The sequence below is a fragment of the Halichoerus grypus genome, chromosome 13 (genome assembly GCF_964656455.1).
Source record: "Halichoerus grypus chromosome 13, mHalGry1.hap1.1, whole genome shotgun sequence".
Lineage (NCBI taxonomy): Eukaryota > Metazoa > Chordata > Mammalia > Carnivora > Phocidae > Halichoerus > Halichoerus grypus.
In genome coordinates, this window is record NC_135724.1 from 36,031,476 (window position 1) to 36,054,107 (window position 22,632).

A 22,632-nucleotide genomic window follows, 5' to 3' on the forward strand; every position below is an offset into this window, starting at 1 on the left:
TGAAAATCATTGATCTGAAATGGGACTTGTATACAGAATACAGAAAGGACTCTTACAACTCAATAATTCAAAAATAAATAAGCAAAGAATTTGAATAGATATTTTTCTGAAGAAGATATACAGATGACCAATAAACCCAAGAAAAGATAGTCAACATCATTGGTCATTAAGGAAATATGAATCAAAGCCGCAGAGGTACTACTACACACCCACTACAATGACTACTGAAAAACAACAACAAAATAACAGGTGTTGAGGACGTGGAGAAATGAGAACCGCCGTGCATTGCTGGTGAGAATGTAAAATGGTGTTGCAGCCACCTTGGAAATGCTGAACATACAGTTCCAACATGACCCAGCAATTCTACTCCTAGGGTACATACCTAAGAGAATGGAAAACATATGGCCACATAAAACTTGTACACAAAAACTTGTACTTGTACACAAATGTTCACAGCAGCATGATTTCTAATAGCCAAAAAGTGGAAACAATCTAAATATCCATCAACTACTAAATAGATTTTTCAAAATGATATATCCATGCAATGGAATATTATCCAACACTATAGATGACCCTTGAAAACGTGGTGCTAAGCGAAAGAAGCCAGTCACATACCACGTGATTCCATTTACACAAAACATCCAGAATAGGCAAATCCATAGAAACAGAAATTCAATTAGTGGTTGCCAGGGGTCAGGGATGAGGCTGGCAATGGGGAGTGACTACTAATGGCTACGAAGTTTCTCTTTTATGGAGATGAAAATGTTCTGAAGTTGCTAGTGGTGATGGTTGCACAACCTCGTGAACATACAAAAACACTACTGACCTGTGCACTTCCCACTAGCTACATTTCGTGTGCTCAATAGCCACATGTAACCAGTGGCTACCAATGTGGACAATATAGATATTACACATTTCCATCAACACATAAAGTTCCATTGGACGGAGCTGATCTATACTTTTATATATGTTAGATAGTTCATAACAAAAAATCAACAAGGAAGAATTAAAGCTTGAGCATGTATTATGACAAGTGACTGAAATAAAGGGAACGTAAGTGAAAAGACATAATTTTAAATTTTATACTTCTTTATTTTCTGAGTGATTTGTCAGATCTTTACCTCGCTCCTGAGATTTCTCAAAACACAAGGAGCAAGAACTTTGTGTGGTCTCTTAGACAACATTTGACTTACTTTAGGATTATTTTAATATTTGGTAGAGGAAAACCTATTATTTTACCTTCATCGGAGTATAAAAGCTACTCTTGACAGTTGATTTGTGAAAATGAACCCAGTTTTCACACCTTTCGCTTTGATGAGCATGATCTTCTGCTGCAGGTCAATGAAGGGCTGGATCAGGCAGAGCCGGGGCTCCTGCTTCTGACTCAGACACACACCATTGTGGTTCACAACCATCCAGCTCCGGTCATACAGCAGCCCTTGCTTTCCTAGGGGCCACTTGGTCACCTAAACAAAAAGGTAAGTGTGTTTTAGGACAGAGCTCCTCAAAAATGGTCTCCACATTATTGCACTGTGGCTGCACAAATACAGACAGACTTAATGAATGCAGCACACACTCTTGAAGGAGGAAATGAAGAAAGAAAAGAAAGTAAAGCCAAGTAGACAATGCAAAGGAGACCATGTGAGCACTAGATTCTTTCCATTCACCCTCCAGAGCCACTTCCTACCCTTCTCCTCTTCAACCTGTCTTTTAAAGGGGTAATGTGTGTGCATGGAGCAGCACTCAGAGAAAACAAGGGTGTGCATGGAAAGTAAGTCTCCACTCCACCCCACCTCAAAGCTCCCCTCCCCACAGATTTCCATCACTCTCACTTTTTCTCTATCCTTCCACAGTGGTGAATGCTGCATAGGCCTACCCCCTTACTATAGACATATTTCTCGCACAAATTGTGGCTATCCTGGCCTGGTCACTGGAGAAATGGCTGATTCTAGGGCTGGGTCAGGAGCATCTGGTGGTGGTAGAAAAGTAAGGAAATACTCAAAAAACCAAATGATGGGAGTATGTCAAAGGGATGCAAGAGTCAGCTGAAAGCATGCCTGCTGGCCAAAACTGGAACAATTTGAGCAAAAATAAGAATAATGATGTAGTACTGTATTATAACCCAACATATAAAATACATATTCAGGAGTCAATACTGAAATAAATACCTGATTGAATAAATAATAAATAAATACCCAAATATATAAATAAGAAAAGTTAAATCTCCCATACAGAAGAACCTCAAATAATTGATGTAGATGCTCCCCCTCAAGAAAGAGGAGTATAACTCCCCACCCTTTACATGTAGGCTATACTTATTCACTTGCTTCCAAAGAGTTCAGTACAGAAAGGGGGTGGAGGAGAAACTTTATAGTGAAGAAACCTGATAAACACTCTCTCAACCAGAGATCAGGGTTAATTAACATCAATAGTGAGAAGTCACGTTGACAGTATGTACTATGATACGATATGATATGAAACAATACAATATGATATATGATATGATGAGAATAGTACTTTGCCTCTGTGGTCCTCCTCCCAAAAAAACCCGTAACCCCGTGAGAAAGACATCAGACAAACCCAAATTGAGGGACATGCTAAAAAATACCTGACCAGTACTCCTCAAACTGTCAAGGTCATCAAGAACAAAGAAAGTCTGAGAAACCGGTACAGCCCACAGAAGCCTAAGGAGACATGACCGCTAAATATAATATGACATCTGGGATGAGATCCTAGAACAGAAAAAGGGCATTAGAGAAAAACTAATGACATTTCAATGCCAGGTCTTCACAGGACTTTTGTCCACAGCTTAGTTGCTAACAGCACTGCAGGCAACAGCCCATGTCCAGTAGCCCCATCAGTGAGGGCTCTTCTGGAACCAGCTCTCCACTGAAGAAAAGCATAGGCAAAGGCGAAAAAAATACTTTTGAAATAGTTAAGAGACAATCATTCTCCAACTGTGAAGGAATCCATTTCATCCAATTGTTTTCCTCTGAGCACTCAATTCAGCTACCCAAAAGAACCTGAAAACTTCAACAGTGGGTGATGAAGAGTGGGAAGCAATTTTTAATCAAGGGGCATTTTGGGGTGGGTCTTCCAGTGAGGGACCTCAGGGAAGACTGAGGCACCACGGAAAGTAAAGGAGGGGAGTTACAGGGCACAGGGGGAGGGCACAGAACTCAAGGAGGAAGAAAGTCAAGGTAAGCTTCACCTCAAGCAGGGCGAGCCCTGTATTCAGGAAGTGGAAATGTCATGTAATGGGGGGTGCGGGCACTGTGGAGACTGACAGACCTGGGTTTAAATCCCACCTCAACCGTTATTAGCTTTGAACAACTTCCTAACCTTCCTGAGTCTTGGCTTTGTCACATGTAGGATGGACATTATTATCATTTCCTATAGTATTGGCTAAAAGCTAAAATGAAATATAAAATGTAAAGCAACTAAAATATATCAGATGATCCATAGGTGTTAATCTCTTTACCTCTCCCTTCAATTTTTCTCATGTATCCAATAGTCTCCCCCAGACTATAGCTGCTTCTGTTGGTCCAACACTCAAGCTCTGCAATATTATGGTCTATATGCCTTTACGGGTAAGCCCAGAAACCACCATTATTTCTTATTTATTTATCTATTATTAAATACTATTTCTATAGGAAAGCCCAGAAACCACCATCATTATTTCTTATTTATCTATTATTAAATATTATTTCTATAGGAAAGCCCAGAAACCACCATCATTATTTCTATAGGAAAATATGTTTTGAATTACAAATAACTTCTTAGAAGACAATGTGTTACTGGGAGACGATCTTCATGTCTCTTGTTTCTGTGTGTCTGTTGTCACGAGCAGAAGTACTAACTGCCCTTTCGTTCCAGACTACCTTTCTGAGTATGTTTGTATAGAGAATACAAGTAAATACAGTGAATACAAGCCTCTGGGTAGAAGAACAGGTTTGCTCACAGTCCAGTATTATAATGTCTTCCTCTGAGCAACGGCTCGGCACGTTTGCTCACATCCTATTATGAGTACAGTTCCCTGAGGGAGGGGTTCCTCAGCCATGTGCACACCATCCGCCTGGGCCCCTCTGTAACCCCTCTTGGGACTTGGGGGGCATAGGGAAGCAACACAAACATGAAGCTCATGCTGCCTGCTGTTCTGTGAGTAATAAAGCCCTTTGTCTCTGACCCAGGAGTCTCATGTTTTCTGCCAGCATCGAGAACACTGTGGCAGGCTAGCTGGTTAGCTTACAAGGAGGGCAAACCTCAGACTCTTCACAGTTCTTCACCTATTTGTGGAAATAGGTCTATAATTTTCTATCTTTTATTTTGTCATCTAAAAATGTAATGTGCTGGCTTCCCCTTTTCTCCTTTCTTCTTCCTGAGGGAGGGGGGCACTGGCATGTGTGGGGCTGAGCCTTCAGCTGCTGCAGCGGGGGTTTGGTTACAGAAGGAGGAGTTGAGCAAATAAGTATCTGGTGAAAGTATAGAAGCCAGGTTTCTGACAGGAGTTACAAGTATGGAGAGGGGCATAGATAGAATAAACAATGTGGTATTGGATTGAAAGTGGAGGTGTTAGTGGGAAATCGGGAGCATGGCTAGCTGGTAGAGATAGATGATAGATCGATAGTTAATAGATAGATAGATATAAAAATACAGATATGTATATGCACACATGTATGCAGAGTATCCCAAAAGTCTTAACACGTACATATATGTGGTGGACAGAATAATGGTCCTCCTAAACATGTCCACATCCTAATCCCTGGAATTAGGCAAAAGGGACTTGTAGGTGCGATTAAAGTTGAGGACCCTACAATGGGGAGATCTTCCCGGGTTATCCAGGTGGGCCCAATCTAATCAGATGAGTCCTGTTAAAAGTTTATGATAATCTGTCACAACAGCAAATATTTTTAAGCTCTGTACACTCAGAGGGCATAGGAGCAAGGTCAAGGATCAGACTTGGCAACCAAGTATTAGTTTCTCAAGGTCATTCTCTGATGTAAGAAGTGAAGTGCCTTTGATGAAATGACCCATCCCATTTCTCAGGCAGGGGACATACAGAATGAGCCTAGAACACATTATTGCACCAGAAAGTAAGGAAATGCTCAAGGAATAACAGGGACATATCAAAAGGACACAGGATCTGACTTGAAGGAGCGCCCGGTGGCCAAGTCTGCAGCAGTTTAAGCATCAAAATAAATACTGATAAAGATGGGTTGCAACCTTTAGAGCAAAATCAGCATCCATGAGTCCGTGAAGATACAAAAAGAGAGAGAGAAGAATTAATGACTAAATAAACATGGAAGAAGGAAAGCTCTATCCTACAATAGAATAGCAACTAATAAATCTAAAAAGAATGATGGAATTTCTTAAATTACCATTTTGCAATCATCATTCCAATCATTGATTTAGGCAAAAGTCATCAATAGATGCTAAATCTAGTGAATAAAAGTTTGACAAGGAACAGGATATTTACATATCCTCAAAATATCTCTCCACGAAATACTGATTAATTACTTATTAATGAATTTGACAGTAGAGAAACCTGGCAGACCCCATCTTAAGCAAATGATGATCGTTAATGTCACCAGCATTGGGACAAATGAACAGTGTGTGTCTCCTTCTGGGGTGCACTGAGAAAGCATAGTATCACTCTTAAGGAATTCCTGCCAAAACGACAGAAATCATAAGGAAACCTCAGATAATACCCTCACTTTGGGGGTTAGGAGGTCTTTGGAAGGTGAGTAGATCATGAGGGTGGAGCTGTCATGCATGTGATTAAAGATCTTAGAAAAGAGGCCCCAGAGAGCTCCCTCACCCCTTCGCCGGGTGAGGACACAGTGAGAAGACACTGTCTGTGAACCAGGAAGTGAACCCTCACTGGACATCGAATCTGCCAGCACCTTGATCTTGGACTTGCAGCCTCCAGAACCATGAGAAATAAATTTTTGTTGTTTATAAGCCACACAGTTGATGGCACTTTGCTATGGCAGCCGGAATGGACTAAGACATCCATCTGCCAGAATTCTATCTTCATGTCTTTGTGGGCCCTTATCACCAGTGTGATTCTATTCACTCGAGTGGTGCTTGGTCTTGTGTCTGTCCCTTCTGAGATACTGCACTCTCTAAGGGAAGGAACATTTTCCATTTTGCTCATCAGTGTATACCAGGTGTTGGCCCAAGGCCTGGCAGATAGCAGGTCCTTGGTATGCAGTTTTTGAATGAGAAGATGGATAGAAGACCTTTAGCAAACCTTACTGAGTCTCAGTGTCCTCATCTGTAAAATGGGATGCTAATTCCTCCCTGGGGTATCTGTGCTATGTGGCTATCCTATGGAACATGACCAGTCTGTGAAAAATACGAGTCCTGACACACACGGGAAACATGGACTTCTCACCTTCCTCCATTAGGAAGTGAAAGTGAACTTGCTTGTTACGGTCTCAGCCTGGAGGACAGGCTCCCATAGGACCACCCTGAAAGGCAGGCCACAAACAGCCCTGACCATGGTATGTCTGACCCGGAACCAAAGAGCCTGTTATTCCAGAGGCTCAGGAGTCTGGGACCTTTGCCTGGGACTTGGGACACACACAGGTCATAGAATGATAGCTTCAGTTTGGCCACCGCAGGGCTGTCAGGGCCGGGTGGCCAGCCAAGGTGGGCGCCCCATCCTCCCAGCTCAGGTAACCACCAGGCCGGCACATTCCAAGACATAACACAGCTCATATCCACAGGGAGGGCTGAGCAGAACAAGTCACATAAAAGCATTGACCCAAGGAGTCAGCAGACCCGGATTCAAATCTTTCCTCTCTCATCAATTACTGGGCAAAGTGCTTAACCTCAATAGCCCTCAGGCTATCTATAAAATGGGGATGATACTCCCATGCACCTCATATTGTTGTTTTAAAGATGGACTGAAACAAAGCATGTAAAATGCTTCAGCAGGGAACCAGCACATGCATTCAGTGAAAATTATATCTATAATTATTAAGAGTAAGTAGGTGTTCACCATTCAGAAACAGGATCATTTCCGGCATACCTCCAAGCGGAGCCATGTTCAAAAGTCAGCCCAAACCAAGAAAGGCAGAATGAGAACGACCCTTCATATGTCACGATACTCCAAATATGATTTTGATTTTCTGCATGCTTTGCTTTACCCTCTGTCCTTTTTTCTTCACTTTATCAAAAAAAAAGTCATGAAGTAAACAACAACAACAACAAAAAGCAGTCTGTGTGCCACCTTTAAAACCCTTACCTCAAATGCAGCACAGGATTTGATCGGGTAGAGGTAAAGGTTGGTGATGACATGTGGCCCAAGGCCCCCCTCCAGGACTCCTACAGCTTTCTCTGAAGGGGTCTGCTGGGTCCCGGTGGCCATCAGTGGAGGTGAGTGCGAACCCCCTGCATCCACAGTGCTGGGCAAGTCATTGCAAACCCTAGAGGCTGTGGGGGCCTCTTCCTGAGGTGAGGAACTACATCTGTCCGTGGTGGCCGGCACGGCGTCCTGAGCCTCGCTCTCTGACGGGGCTCCAGCCTCCCCAGCGGTGGTCTGAGGGAGGGGCTGTCCATCAGACCGGTGCAGTTGCATTGCTATGATGAACCTGAGAAAGGCCTGGGCATCCTCAAGTGTAGACATATATCCAAAGGAAATCCTCACAGACCCTGTAGGCTGCCCATCTATGAGGTCCACATTGTCTCCACAGACATGACCGGCCTAGGATAAAAGGGAAATAAGTCAGCCAGAGGGACTCATTCTGCATGGATAAACTGGAAATCGTTTTGGAGAAGAAACTTAACCCAGGACAAGAAACCGCAACAGTAACACGCACTGTGTGCCTGAACCATGCTCTCCTAAGCATAAGGACTCCCTTGTGAATCTCGCTTTGCTCAGGTGTAAATTGGGCTCAATACCAATCTCAATGGATCATTAAAAAGTTTAGAAGAAATACTGCATGGAAGGTATTTACCCAGAGCCGCACACCATGCCAACCCACAGACACGTCAAAAGACAGACCAAAGTTTCAGAAGCGTGATGGGTCAGCTTCTTGGTCTCCCCTGGGCTGAGGCAGGAAAAACACCTGCTGGTCGCTCCCTTGAGCCTCTCTCAGAACCAAAGGGAGGACTGCATCCCTGAGAGCTGCCCTTTGACAAGGCAAGACAGAGATGCTCCCTCTGTGAACGACCAGCCAAGGCCACTACAAAAGCCAAAGCAGGCTGGGTGCTCCTGCTGGGAGGTGCGGAAAGAAAGGCGAGGCATCCCCCATCCTCTCCAAGCGGGGCCGCCCAGTATTGGTCACGCAGGCTGGGTGCTCCTGCTGGGAGGTGCGGAAAGAAAGGCGAGGGGTCCCCCATCCTCTCCAAGCGGGGCCGCCTGGTATCGGTCGCTGCTCAGGGCACCTACCTGCCCCAGTGCTGAACCCAGGCCAGTCACCTAAAGAGTTGGGGTCACAACACTCCGCAGGATCAAATATTCTATCTAAAGCTGCATTTGTTTCTGTAGCAGGCCTTCCTCTCTCTTTTTAAGTAAAATCCAGTTCATGGTTGGTTGGGATCTCTGACCCCAGACACGAGACCAGCCTCCAGGGTGGTTGGAGAGGCCACCGTGGGAGATGACCAGCATTACCAACCTGAAGATGCTGCTTGACCATCTCGTCGCTTATCCCCAGGTGCCTCTGGCAGGCCCCTGTGTTGCAGAAGCAGCCAGTTCGCAAGTGGATGTTGTAAAGACTGGCCATTTTATCCACCTGTGGGTTCAATGTGACATGAAACCGGTGTTAAAGGATGTCACTACACAGTCAGCATGTGCTTCCAGCAGCTGTAACAGCAATGGCGCCTCCTACAGTGGTGAGACGAGGGCTGCCTCCCCTGGACTGTCAGAGTGAGAAGAAGCCATTCTCTGGGTTGAACCGAGGGGCCTCAGGAAAGCAACTCTGCTCCGTTAGCCTGGGCAAATAGTTCAGTGACGTGGAGACCTGCTAATGAAATTCAGGCATTCCCTGGTGCTCAGAGCTGAGACCTGGCAGCATCACTGGGTCAGGCCAACCCCATCTCCAGAGTCAGGTGGCCTCCTTTCAACGGGTAGCTGCTCGGGAGGCTCCCTCACTGCCCCACCCCAACCCCTGCCAACTGGAAACTGAAGTCTCCTGTGCCCACCCCCACACCCCACATTCACAGTGTGTTACCACTGCTGCGAAACAAGCCACCAAACTTGGTGGAACAAAGTAATAACCATTTTTTTGTGCTCACAGCTACAGTAGGTCAGGAATTTGGAAAGAGCGCAGAGGAGATGCTTGACTCTTTTCCATGATTTCCCGAGTCTCAGCAGAGAAGACGCCAAGGCTGGGAGTGACGTGGTGTCTGGGAGTTGGAATCATCTGGAGACTCACGTGTGTGTGTGTGTGTGTGTGTGTGTGTGTGTGTGTGTGTGTGTGTGTGTGTGTGTGTGTGTGTGTGTGTGTGTCTGGCCTCCCAGCCAGGAGGGCTCAAAACAGGACTGCCACCAGAGGGCCTGTGCTTGGCCTCTCCACACGGCTGGCTTCCTCAGAGCATGGCAGCCTCAGTGTAGACCTTCTTACATGGTAACTTGGGGCCCAGAAGTGGACGTCCCAAGGAATAATGCTGATGTGGCTGCCACGCAGCGTCCCTTCTGTGGCATTCTCCTGGTTATGAGCGAGTCACAAACCCACCAAGATTCAAGAAGAGAGAAGGCCCCCACCTACAAGAGGCTGTTTGGGCCACACTTAACCCTTTCTCCTAATTTCCCATCATGAGGCGGTACCCCCTCACTTTGGGCCCCGTGGGATCCCGGCCCGTGCCTGACCAGGTGAAGGATTTGGTTTCAGCAGCAGGATGAGCACAACATCTGGGGACATCGAGAAAGCAGCCTGACCAGAGTGCAGCATGGGAGCCTCCCCACCCAGGTGCCTTCATGCTCAGCGTTTACTGAGCACTTGCTTCCTACTGGGCCCCGTGCTCAGGCATTCAATAGCATATCTCATTCAGTCCTCAGAGCAACACTATCAGCAGGGTACTTTGTCATCCCCATTTCATGGACACTTGGAGTGTTTACACTAACTTGCCCAAGCTCACAGAGCCAACAAAAGGCAGTCAGAATCTGAGCCCCCATGCTTAACCACTGAGTAGAGTGACTTCCACAGAGGGAAGAATGGAATTAGGAGGCATGATATCAAAAACAAGAACCCCAAAGCTTCTTACGGAAAGCTAACTTTGAAAAGAATCACAGATTCTTTTGAAATCTCCTGAAAAGAGAGCCCAACCCAGCCATGAAACCATCTGATCTTTCTGAAGGCCACAAATATCCCTGTGGAATTCCCACACAGGGAAGGAGCCCGGGGAAACCAGGCTGGATTTCCAGGCCTCAGCCATAGAATCCACTGGTCCCTCATGTGACCAGCCGCTTCCACAGACACACAGACGGAGACTTGTCCTGGGTCCGGCCTTGTGGAATAAGAGACCTAGTGCAGTCAGCAGGACACCTAGACAGGTGTCTCCCCCTGCCCCCACCACAGGGCTCTTCTCTTCGAGGTTTCTCTGGCCAAATGAGGCGTTCCCTCCCTGCTCTGCCTGACACAGCATACTTCACGGTCACCTGTCTGTCGTCCTCCACACCGCGCAGGAAATACAAACTTATTTAGGTCCAAGAATGAGACTTACTTTACCAGTCACCCAGAATAGTGTATTTAAGAAGGCAAAACGTTTCCTCCTGATGCATTTTCCACCATCCTCCAAAAGCATTTAAAATCGCATGCTTCCTTGTGGCATCGGCCAGCCAGTGACTTACTGAGCGGGGGTCTGCACAGTAAACCTACCCAAGAGACAACCTGTGGTTGTAAAATGTCCCCTCCCAGATACCAGTAAGAATCGACATGTCCCCAGAAGCATAGTTCTCAACTTTGTTCCTCAGATAGTTTATGGCTATTGAGAAGAGGGGGTGGATATGCTTCCTTGAAAAATGGATTTTGTTTGAGAAATTCTGCATTTAACAAAGGTGAATGGGGATTATGGCTTTCAAGGGAAGATGAGCACTTTCTTCCAAACTTATCTGACCATTGAAACTGCTCCTCACAGAGCTGCTCTAGGAACCCATGCTCTGGGACGGGCCTCGGGCTCCCCATCCCTGCCAGCCCGTGACACCCCATCTGGGGACCATCTACCACCATGTCTGAGTGCTTCCTATGACTCTGGACATTTTAATGGACTGAACAGTGACCAGCTTACTCAGCTATGGCAAGGACCCCAGCAGTTCCCAACCTCCACTATTTGCCCCGTTTTCATGGGAAAATAGATGCAAGGGGCACTTTTGCACAAACTATTTTATAACCAAACTACTAAATCCTTTGAACTCATAATATGCATGAACTATGGCAGAAATAAGGGCTTTTGTGATACTTGTCATTAAGAAGGAGTTCTGAATTCCAAGCCACACGCAAATACATGGTGGTAACAGGCCCACGTTTTGGGTGATGCCGTGATCCGGTCACTGGGGCCGTCATGCTGAATAGACATGAAACGACCTGAGAAGTACTATTCTGTCTTACACCGCTTTTCTGTCTACACTCTTTTAGGGTGCCTTCCCTTGCTGGCAAGCTGTCAGCTGTCCCCTTCCACTGCGATCAACATTCTGCTTCCCTCTCCTTGCACTCAAAATTGACCATTTCTGGCTGAAAAAGGAGGGCTGGTAAACTAAACAGCCACGCCAGTTAGAACGGCGTGGAAACAAGAGTACGGAGCCTCTAAGGAAGGGCCGGGATCCCTGCACCCACGCCCGGGCTGCCCTTCACACACAGCTGCCGCAAGCACCCCGGGACCCGCACCACACATTTCAGGGCTCCAGAAGGCGGCAGAGTGCCAGAGGACCGCGTTTCTGCTGTGAATGAGGGTGCGAGGTGGCGAGGAGACCCACCTGGGAATAACCAATGATGTTCCCACTGGGGTCGAGCACGTTAAAATTGATGACCGGACCCTGCACCTCCGGGCTGCTGAATTCAGAGTCGCTGTAAATCCGCACCACAGGGGCTCCACTGGGGTACCGGAGGGCAGACAGGGCAGTGTAGGTGTACTGAGCCAAGGTGAAGGTGTGCTGCTTTATATTCTCCATTCCACCTCAAAAACGATTGTGAAACGTCAGAGAGAAACATGAACTTCACCTGTAATTCACTCACTCATTTTACTTATTTATTTATTTATTTATTTGAGAGTGAGAGAGCACAAGTAGGGGGAGAGGCAGAGGGAGAGGGAGAAGCAGACTCCCTGCTAAGCAGGGAGCCAGACACGGGGCTCGATCCCATGACCCTGAGATCATGACCCGAGCCAAAGGCAGACGCTTCACCGACTGAGCCACCCAGGCGCCCCTCACTCACTCATTTTTAAGAAAAACAAGATCATTCTAACCACCAAGCTGGAGCTCAGGTTAATGGTTGTAAATACTGGTAGATAGCGTGTGGTACTGTCCGTGTGGTTAATGTGTAGATGTGGGGCCCTCACTGTTGCTGTTCTGTGGAATCGTCAAAGGAATTCTTGTCATCCTTCACTTTTCTCTTTTTAATTTAGACCCTTGGGTTACAGATGGCAAAAATGCACAATTTTATTTTTATTAGTATTTTTTAAATTTTTTAAAATTTATTTTTAAGTAATCTCTACACCCAATGCAGGGCTTGAACTCATAACCCCAAGATCCAGTCACACACTCCACCAACTGACCCAGCCAGGTCACAATTTTATCTTTAAATGTATCTTTTTTTTTTTTGCTGTTTCTTTTAATGTTTAAATCATTAAACACTCTTCACATCAATTAAGGATACGTGTTACAACATGGATGAACCTTGAAAACATCATGTGAAAGAAGCCAGACACAAAAGGACAAATATTGTGTCTTCTATAAGTGCCTAGAATAGGCAAATTCATAGAGACAGAAAGGAGAATGGAGAATACTCGGGCTGGGGGAAGGGGCAAAGGGGAGTTACTGTCGAATAGGTACGGTTTCAGTTTGGGATGATGCAGAAGTCCTAGAGATGGTCAGTGCTGGATGGCTGCATAACAAGGTAAACGTACTTAATGCCACTGAAACGTACACTTAAATTGGCTAAAATGGTGCATTTTATGTTACAGATAGTTCACATTTTTTTCCAAAGGAGCAAATAAGTAGGAATAATCAGGGTTTGCTTTATTGGGGAACTGATATGGTCAGTCTGCTTTCAGTTCAGAGGTGCCCCGGCCCCCGTCAGACCTGTAGCTTGCGGTGTGGGTATCTATTAATATCTTCCCTTGGAAAAGTGTTCATCGCTCAGTGTTTGTCTTTATTATCTCCTCTTGTCCTGGATGATGTCCACTCACCTCCCTGTATTACCATCAGGGCTACCCACCCCTCCCCTCCCAAGAATCCTTTCTGCCTCCAGTATCAGGGTCAGGTTGAGAACCTGAAGGGTCTCATTATTGTGACCAGAGAGAAAGGAAGGACTACCTAATCATTAAGCCACATCCCTGGTTCACCACAACTCCATTTCCATATGGATGGTACAAACAGTACCACCCAGTTCTAGAAGCTCAGCCTCTGGAGGAGTGCCCAGGAGCACAACAGGATGGTGGCTGCCTGGCTCATGAGTCAGAGGCTCTTCTAGTCGTGTATACCTTTGTGTCAAGCTCCACATGATGGGAAGTGACATCTGTTGGCGTGTCAGCCTACAGTGAATGTCTCCCCCCTGCCTACACACCCCACTTACCAGGAAAGAAAACATGCATTATTGCAAAGGTCAACAGGAGAGACAGTGGTTGGGGCTCAGGGTTAGGCATTTTTTTTTAAGATTTTATTTATTTATTTGACAGAGAGAGAGACAAGCAAGAGAGGGAACACAAGCAGGGGGAGTGGGAGAGGGAGAAGCAGGCATCCTGCGGAGCAGGGAGCCCGATGCGGGGCTCGACCCCAGGGCCCCAGGATCATGACCTGAGCCGAAGGCAGAGGCTTCACCGACTGAGCCCCACCAGGCGCGCCAGGGTTAGGCATTGTTATGGTCTAGGCTGAAATCCCTGCCCTCTCAATTACTAGGTCCCTGACCCTGGGGAAGGCATTTAACCTGAGTATTAGCTCCTCATGGGCAAAGTGGGCTCAACATACAGCTCCCCCGTGTGACAGGAGGGAGGACCCAGCAAGGGAACGGCGGAATGAGGTCTCCGGATCTGTAACCATTCCCAGTCCAGGGACTATGAAGCTACTCATCTCCAATTTATAATATCTCTTACTCATTAAAATGTTCTTTTAACTGGCAAAACAACAACAACAACAACAACAACAACAACAAAGGCACCTCAGTCTCTTGCTCTTGCCTCAGAAGTCATTCTGAAGTTCTTGAGAATAAGCTTCAACTTCATCCAGGGTTCAGCAGCCAAGTGCCAGCCACTCACACAGACCCATGTCCTTACCTAAACCGTGCCCATTCCGGGAGCAAATCTGACACGGAGGAAAGGGTCCACTGACCTGTGAGGCGCTCTAGGGCATCAAATCCATGTTTTAGTGCTATCACATCAAGGAACGAGATGGTGCCATCTTCAAACCTGTAACAGTGTTGAGGGAAACAAGGTCAAGCCGTGGCCAACTTCTCTGTGTGCATTCTGTGGAGTGTAACAAGGTTCTGATTTTAGGCTTAGCCATAATCTCTGAATACCTTCTTTCTGCTGCCTTATAAACCACTGCTCGTTCTCCCCGTCAGGACAGAGGGCTTCGCACACCAAGACCCATGGGGCCACCTCTGGCCCTGACTTGCTCGGCAGCTTTCTTGGGAGAGGATGGCCACAGGGGTAAAGGGAGCTAAAAGACAGTCACCACCTTGAGAAATGCTATCCTGCCCCCATGAAGATTTTGACAAAACCTCAAGTGCTTCGGGCCCTTGAAATGCTGCCCTTGACCCCAAGAGAACACCACTGACAGGGCATCAGTTAAGCATGATCAATGTACTACATGTCAGTGATCCCAAACTCTATGGAACCACACATCATCTTGGAAACACTATCGTTCCAAACTCTATGGAACCCAAGTATCATCTTTTAAACAGCTGAGTTCACAGTTTCAGAGGGAAATGGCGTCCCAGGGAGAGACTGCAGCAAACACCCTGAGGAGGCCGAGGCAGGCACACTTCCCGAACGGTAAGAACATCAGTGCGGCCGGGAGTGAGTGTGCATGAGCTGGGAATGAGTTGGGAATGAGCTGGCAAGGTGGAGAGTGGTAGGAGATAAAGTCAGAGAACATCTACCTTGGGGAGATACCTTGTGTCTGAAGAGCTCTGAGCAGAGAGCAGGGACAGGATGGGACCCAGGCTTTGTCAAGCAGAGTCAGTCTTCAGACTACTGCAGGAGAGGGGGGAAGCTCGGTAACAGGAGGTTTCAGGGAGCATGGGGATGAAGGATGGTGACAAACGGCAGCCTCTGTGGGCCAGGCTGTGAGTTATCAAAGCAAGTTGAAGCTTTCAGTGGAAATATTATGCTTCATATTTTAATATGAAGCTTTAAGAATTAAAAGAGGGGCGCCTGGATGGCTCAGGTCATGATCTCAGTGTCCTCGGATCGAGCCCCTCATCGGGCTCCCTGCTCAACAGGAAGTCTGCTTCTCCCTCTCCCTCTGCTGTTACCCACCCCCGCACCCCACCCCGCTTGTGCTCTCTGTCTCTCTCTGTCAAATAAATAAATAAAATCATAAAAAAAATAAAAATAAAGAAGATTCTGTTTCTTTAAAAAAAAAAAAGAAAGAAAAACATGAGGTGCAGAGACCAAGTCACACGTCCATGTCCCCACAGCTAGTGTGCGGTAAAGCCAGGATTCCCCCGCCAGCAACCCAGCTCTGGGGCCTACACACTTGACCACTGACTGACTCTACTGCTGGGGACACGGCCCTATCTGCAGAACCCTGAGTCTGCCCCCGGATCTGTGGGGGATCTGACCCGCCTTCCCATCCAGGCCCGGGCCTTCTGATGCACCAGCAGGGTGACTAGCTCCCTGGCCCAATCCCATGGTGTTCCCCGATGTTGGCCCCAGCAGAACTCTGGGTCAACTGTCATTTTCACCCTCTCCCGCCTTCGACCTTACGGGCCCAGCCATCACCCCCTGGGAGAGCTCCTGGCTCCCCACGCCGCCTGCCCTGTAGCCTGAGGAAGAAACAGAAACCCACAAAGCCGGCTGAGGCCTATGCCATTTGCCGGCCAGTAGCTGCCTGCCCTCAAAGTCGCTTTGTCACTCACAGGGCTTACACACGCGGCTGTTAACAGCGCCCCACACGTCTGGTGGCTTCTGAATTAACGGAATCTTCTTGCCCACCAGCTGCCAGGCTGAGTGGACTCCGCAGCTGAATCACCAGCTGGGCCGTCCGTTCGCTAACTTGTTCCAAATGATGCCATCTTTTAAAGGACTGCTTGAATAAACTGCTGCACCTCTTGTCTGTGCTCTGGGAAAAGGCCTGGTGGCCCACCCTCCTTCCTCTCCTGAGAGCCCTTCACCTCTCCTGCCTGCAGCCCTCGTCCTCTCGTAGCTGTGGAGAAGCCCACAAATGGGGGCCCAGTTCACTGAGCCGCCTAGGGCACGCCCCAGCCAGCCTCCGCCTCCCAGATCTGAGCCCGGCCGCCAGCCTCCATCCCTGCCTCCGACTCCAAGCCCCCTGACCCCAGTGGCCAGTCTGGTCCCTTGCACAACCCTGTAGGTGACACAGGCCAGCCCCCTTGCTGAACTCCAGCCAGCCACTGCCCCGGTGAGGTTACCTTTCAGCCACCGAGCGTCTCGGGATATAGAAGTCTTCTCCTGCAAGGTACGCCGCGGCTGTGCCCCCTCCAAAGTAGGTTTTCCTCAGCAGAGGAGCCACACGATTATTCACCAGCAGAGCGCCCAGGCCGGTAGGGAATCCAAAGATCTTATAGAAGGAGAGGGGGACAAAGTCGGCCTGGTGAACCGACAGGTCCAAAGGGGAGGTGCTCACGTAGGAGGCTGCATCGAGCAGCACGAACCACTTCCCAGGCACGCTCACAGGGCACCTCCGCCCGGCCTTGACCTCTCGTATCCAGGACAGGGGGTATCGGGTTCCGGAAAAGTTACTCTGCGCGGGGTAACAAAACAGATGCGGAAGCTGGCAGTCGGGGTCACGGGCGGCCGCGCCCTGTGTCTCCACCGACCACATGTCCTCTGGCCTGACCGGGACGGAGGTGACGTTCATGGCCATGGTGACCTTCCTCATGCCCACCACGGAGGTGTGGCTGTCGGTGAGGTAACAGAAGCGGCTCCCACTGCTCTCCGGGCCCGGGGACACCCACGGGAAGGCCTCTGCCACCAGCTTAAGAGCAGCCGTGCTCCCTGCCGTGAAAATCACGCTGTAGTCCTCTGGGGAGGTGTGGAAGTGCGCCAGAATCCTGGAAGAAGCACAGCGTCATGCCAACTCCATGGTCTCCCTGGGTCCACATGCTCGGAGGCAGCTGTATCTCTACTACTTAGGACCTCTCTCTCTGCCTTCGTATTTAGGAAAAAACCCAGATCAGCTTTGCCACAATGGCCAAGTGAGGGCAGGTGCAGAGCAAGCTGCACGAGGAAATGACAAACAGGTTCTAATTGGCAAAAGCAGCTTCACCTCCCATGTCCCCACCCTCGATAGAGAAGATAAAAATCTACAGGGCACCTGGGTGGCGCAGTCGGTCGAGGCTCCAAGCCTCTGACTCTTGATTTCTGCTCAGGTCATGATCTCAGGGTCGTGAGATCGAGCCCAGCGTTGGGCTCCATGCTCAGCGGGGAATCTGTTTGGGATTCTCTCTCTCCCTCTTCCCCTCCTGCCCTGTGCTCTCGCACTCTGTCTCTCTCTTTCTCAGATAAATAAATGTTTTAAAAAAAGATAAAAATCCACAACAACCTTTCTCAATCCTAGAAAACACTCTCTCCTTGGTCTGCTCTCTGGCTCTATCACAGCGAGGCTTAAGTCACCAACTTGTTTCATGGTGCCTTTAATATTGGCAGCCCAGCATCCCTTGCAAATTGGAAATAACTTGAAATTATATCAACTCAAGTAACTTTAAGCACCACTTGGAAATTACTTACTAAAAACCAATTATTACATGTGGAAAAATATAAAGAGCTGTTTCAGGTGCACATATTAGTAAAAAGGTTGGGGAGGGAGGATGAACGGTGCCTAATGAAACATTAGAGGAAAGCCTAAAGGAAACGTTTTTCCTCTCTCTGAAAATGAGACTTAGGAAACTGGGTCCCTCCTGGTCACTCTGGCCCCCAGGCACTCTGGCGTCAGCCCCAAGCCCCATACAACAGCTGTGCACGCCTCTGGGCCGCCCGCCTGTGCTTCGGGGCTGCCCCGCTCCTACCTACTCACTCTCACCTGCCCGCCCTCTGGCCCTGATGGTTGTCACTGGGCACGTGACCATTTAGCTGAACGTGATCGTCCTCAAACCAACTCAGAACCTTGGTGGGATGTGGCGGGTGGTAGGAAAGAAGCCCATCGTCCCGGGAGCGCCCATGCAGACTGGCACCTGTGCCACTCACCTGTAGCGTACGCGCTCCACGGTATCGTGGGTGAGCCCGCTGCTGATACTCTGGCTGTGAGGATTACCTGGCAGGTTACAGAGACAAAGCCATCAAGTCACGACTTCGGTTTCTGCTCGTGTGTTCCTCTAAAACCCTCTCCAGTTTCTCAAAGAGTTAAGCACACAACTACTATATGACCCAGCAATACCACTCCTATATCCTAAAGGGAAATGAAAACACATGTCCACACAAAGATTCATGCACAGAAGTGTTTGTAGGCAGGTTTATTGGTAAAGCCAAATTCTGGGAACAACATGAATATCCATCAGCTGATGAACAGAGAGACAAGATGCCATATACCCACACAATGGGAAAATATTCACAACAGAAAAGAACAATCTACTGGCTATGTCATGAACGACCCGCAAAAACATGCTAAGAGGTCACATATTGTTTGATTCCATTTATATGAAATGTCCAGTAAAGGCAATGGTGTAGAAAGGGATTCAGAAAGTAGTGGATTAGTGGTTGCCTGGGACTGAGGGGGCAACAGGGATTAACTATAAATAGGCTTCAGAGATCTTATTGGGGGAATGAAAATGTTCTAAATGATTTATAGTGATAGCACCACTTGGTAACGTTACCAAAATCACTAAATTGTACATTTGAAATAGATGAATTTTATGATTTCTAAAATATAACTCAATTTTTCTAAACAATTTTTTAAAAAAATAAACCATTCCCTGTTGAACGAGGTGGGATCCAGGAAGAACATTCTGGAGCTGTAAGTCGGCTCACAGGCAACCAGGCCAATGTAAGAACCTTTTCTGCAAGTTCCCTGACAGGGGATTCTGATAATTCCAGGGAACCAAGTACACAACCTCAGGAGGCCGCCCTCTCCCCTAACCATGAGACAGAGCCATGAACGCCACTTAATCTAAATCCCCATCTGTTGCCCTGTGTTCACACCCCTGCAACTGGCATCATTCCTGCAGAAACACATCTAATTCCTCCAAAATGTGAAGGGGGCCATCACATCTCTCCTTACTAACGTCTCTCCTAATTTCACTTGTCAATTTCTAGTTTTTCTCCCCTCCTTGGATCCCCCCTGAGTGTATCCCATAGTATCATTACCTCCCTCAAAACACGGCCCCCAGACGGGGACACAGACCTCTCAAGGGGCGAGGCGTGCAGGGATCAGGCACAAGTATTTCTCGGGAGCAGGACCACAGGCGCGGGACCGGAGGTGCGCGTTAACGCAGTAGTGACCCTTTTTGTTTTAGGGTTTGTTCGTTTCTTTTCTCATACCATGCCATCTGGTCACACTGGATTTCTGGCCACTGAAGCTACCAGTGTTCCTTTTCCATATGCACGAGTAACCAGTGGGACTCGGTACTTACCCTTACTGACTCTCAGTGCCCTGGTTTTTAGCTCCACAACATTAGCACCACCTACAGTCTAGATGCTGTCACCTCTCAAAGTTCCCACAGTTATGATCTTGAAAGGTTCAAGACTTGTGGATCTCTTTGCAAATCACGGATTAAGATCAAAATGAAGTCCCTCACTGGCATCTCCCCTAGAAACTATTCCCCAGATTTAAAGATCTGCTGGCTGCCCAGGATCTTAGTGTGGCACGACAGAATTGCCCTGAACTGAGGGGGTCTGGTGCGGGCTAAGGGCTGGTGCTCTGGAGCCCAATGCGTGGAGATGCAGTTCCCCCAGCTTGGGTGCCTCCTGAGTGCGTGGCCATGGGTTAGCCACCTACTCTGTCTGGGGCCCGGTTTCCTCACCTGTGAGACAGGACAGAACCTATACCTTAGCTTGTCTGAGAGCAGCACCTGTTCCCTCGTTTGCGGGGAGAACGGAGGGGAGGGTGGAGCTCAAGCGTCTGGAGCAGTCCCTGAGGTGAGTGAGTGCTCAGGACACCGGGGCACTCACCGCTCTCATCCCTGCTGCATCTGCCTTTAGTTCAGGCTCCCTTTCCAGGCTGACCTCCTCATCACACGCTGCCGTGACTGCCCATGCTTTCTAGAATAAACATCGAACTCCGCAGGGCACGTACAATGCCCCTCCCTTCCTCTCCACTCAGACCTCCTCCACTCTCCGCCCCTTCTGTGCTCCGGGGCTACTTCCTGGAACCACTAAGGGTCTTGGTTCATGCTAGCACCTCTGTCTGGAATGCCCTTCTCCTCCTCTTTCCCGCGTGACTCCCTGCTCATCCTCCAGGACTCACCCCCCTCCCAAGGCAGCTTCTCCTGACACTCACACTGCCAATGCTGTGTCTCTGCAGCCACACCCCCCATGGGATCAGGGGCCTTTGGTTCATAGCCCTTCACAGGGCTGGTCATTTACATTTATTGGGAGCTCACTTGATTAAGGTCCTGTGTTGACTAGATCACAGCCCATGAAGGCAGGGACTGTGCTTCCTCTGTTTTCAAGATAGCACCGTGCTCCCCATAGCAAAGTGGCTCAACAGACATTTATGGAGTGGAAGAATGGGGGCGTCTGGGTGGCACAGTCGGTTAAGTGTCCGACTCTTGGTTTCAGCTCAGGTCCTGATCTCTCAGGGTCGTGAGATCTGGCCCCACATCGGGCTCTGCACTCAGTGCAGAGTCTGCTTGAGGTTCTCTCTCTCCCTCTCCCTCTGCCCCTCCCCCCTGCTTATGCTCTCTCTCAAATAAATAAATAAATCTTAAAAAAAAAAAATGCATGAATGTCCTTCCCACCACCCCACCCTCTGCACTGTACTATCCCACAGGGTCATCCTGCCATAAACATAGCACCTTTGTACCTCTGTGCCCTTCTGACACTGACCCCTCCTTCTGGAAGTAAACTGTGTGTCCCTGAGCTAATTTTTCCTATCCTGGCAGCGCTTGTGTTACAGGGACTGACCCGAGGGCTTGCTGAACCCCCTCTCCCATGGGGCCCATTCAGCTCTGTGTGCTCAGCACAGTCCTGGTCTATTAATCTGACATTTGGTAAGCAGAGATATGTCAGCTGAGTGTAGTTGGCTCCTATCAAGTACAAAAATCAGTTTTGGTGTGTTGTTCTTTACCATAAACATTTTCCATGAGATCATTAGTGAAGCTCGTGAGCTGACTCTGGGGGAACAGTGTGGCTCCTGCATGGTCAAGGTAGACAGTTCCTGAAAAAAAAACAGAATAAAGCTGTGGTTATTTTTCAGATGTGTTCCACTCATTTCACCTAGAGCTTGAGCAGGGGGCACCACCAGGCTCCTGACTTCTCCCAGCCTCTTGATAGGAGCTCCTTAATCCAAGTGGAGGCATGAGCAATGAAAGGTTGCACTTTCCATCTTGAATGACCTTTAGAGCCCGAGCAAGCCTTCCTGATTAGCCAGCTCTTTTGTGACCCTGGAACAACATCCCACACAGAGGAGGAACCCAACAGACATTTGTGATTCACGACAGTAAAGCAATTTCACATTATGACTCACTTCCTTCCTGGGATTTCTTTGCCGCTTCCCTGGCAGCCGAACCCTGATTCTGATTTCCCAGTGAATTCTATATCCCTCAACCCTAGGACAGCTCCGAGAGCTTCGGACACTACTAGGATTGTAAATGATCTTTCTAGCCTCTCTCATCAACAGAGACAGACAAATTCAGATGAGAATGAGATACCAAGGTTTTCCCATCAGACGGTGGAGACCAGAAGGTTGGGTGACTCACCGTGTGGGTGAGGGTGCTGGAAAACAGGCCCACTGGTACATGGCTGGTAGGGGGCTACAATGATACAACTTTTTTATGGGCAGCAATTTAGCAATATCGGTCACACTTTAAAAAGCAAACCCGTGGGGCACCTGGGTGGCACAGTTGGTTAAACATCCGACTCTTGGTTTCGGCTCAGGTAATGAGCTCAGGGTCATGGGATCGAGCCCCACATTGGGCTCCAAAATCAGCAGGGAGTCTGCTTAGGATTCTCTCTCTCCCTCTTCCATGGTTCCTCCCCCGTGTTCTCTCTCTCTCTCTCAAATAAATAAATAAATCTTTAAAAAGTAAAATAAAATAAAATAAAATAAAATGCAAACCCTCTTTGACCTAGCAATCCCTCTTCTAGGAATTCATTTATAAATACCCATGGTTTGTGAAATGGCCTGCATGTGAG

At 48.1% G+C, this 22,632-nt stretch overlaps 1 protein-coding gene across 3 annotated transcripts in view; it reads right to left on the reverse strand.

Moving 5' to 3' along the window:
* MOCOS (molybdenum cofactor sulfurase) overlaps window positions 1–22,632 on the reverse strand; it is a 57,697-nt gene that overhangs the window by 29,704 nt on the left and 5,361 nt on the right. For all 3 annotated transcript variants that reach the window (XM_036095766.2, XM_036095765.2, XM_036095764.2), the window contains exons 2-9: window positions 21,566–21,655; window positions 18,529–18,595; window positions 16,755–17,396; window positions 14,489–14,565; window positions 11,921–12,120; window positions 8,625–8,741; window positions 7,253–7,711; window positions 1,304–1,466 (exon numbers count right to left, since the gene is read on the reverse strand). In XM_036095766.2, the coding sequence (XP_035951659.1) occupies window positions 1,304–1,466; window positions 7,253–7,711; window positions 8,625–8,741; window positions 11,921–12,120; window positions 14,489–14,565; window positions 16,755–17,396; window positions 18,529–18,595; window positions 21,566–21,655 (1,815 nt within the window). The remainder of the gene's footprint in view (window positions 1–1,303; window positions 1,467–7,252; window positions 7,712–8,624; window positions 8,742–11,920; window positions 12,121–14,488; window positions 14,566–16,754; window positions 17,397–18,528; window positions 18,596–21,565; window positions 21,656–22,632) is intronic.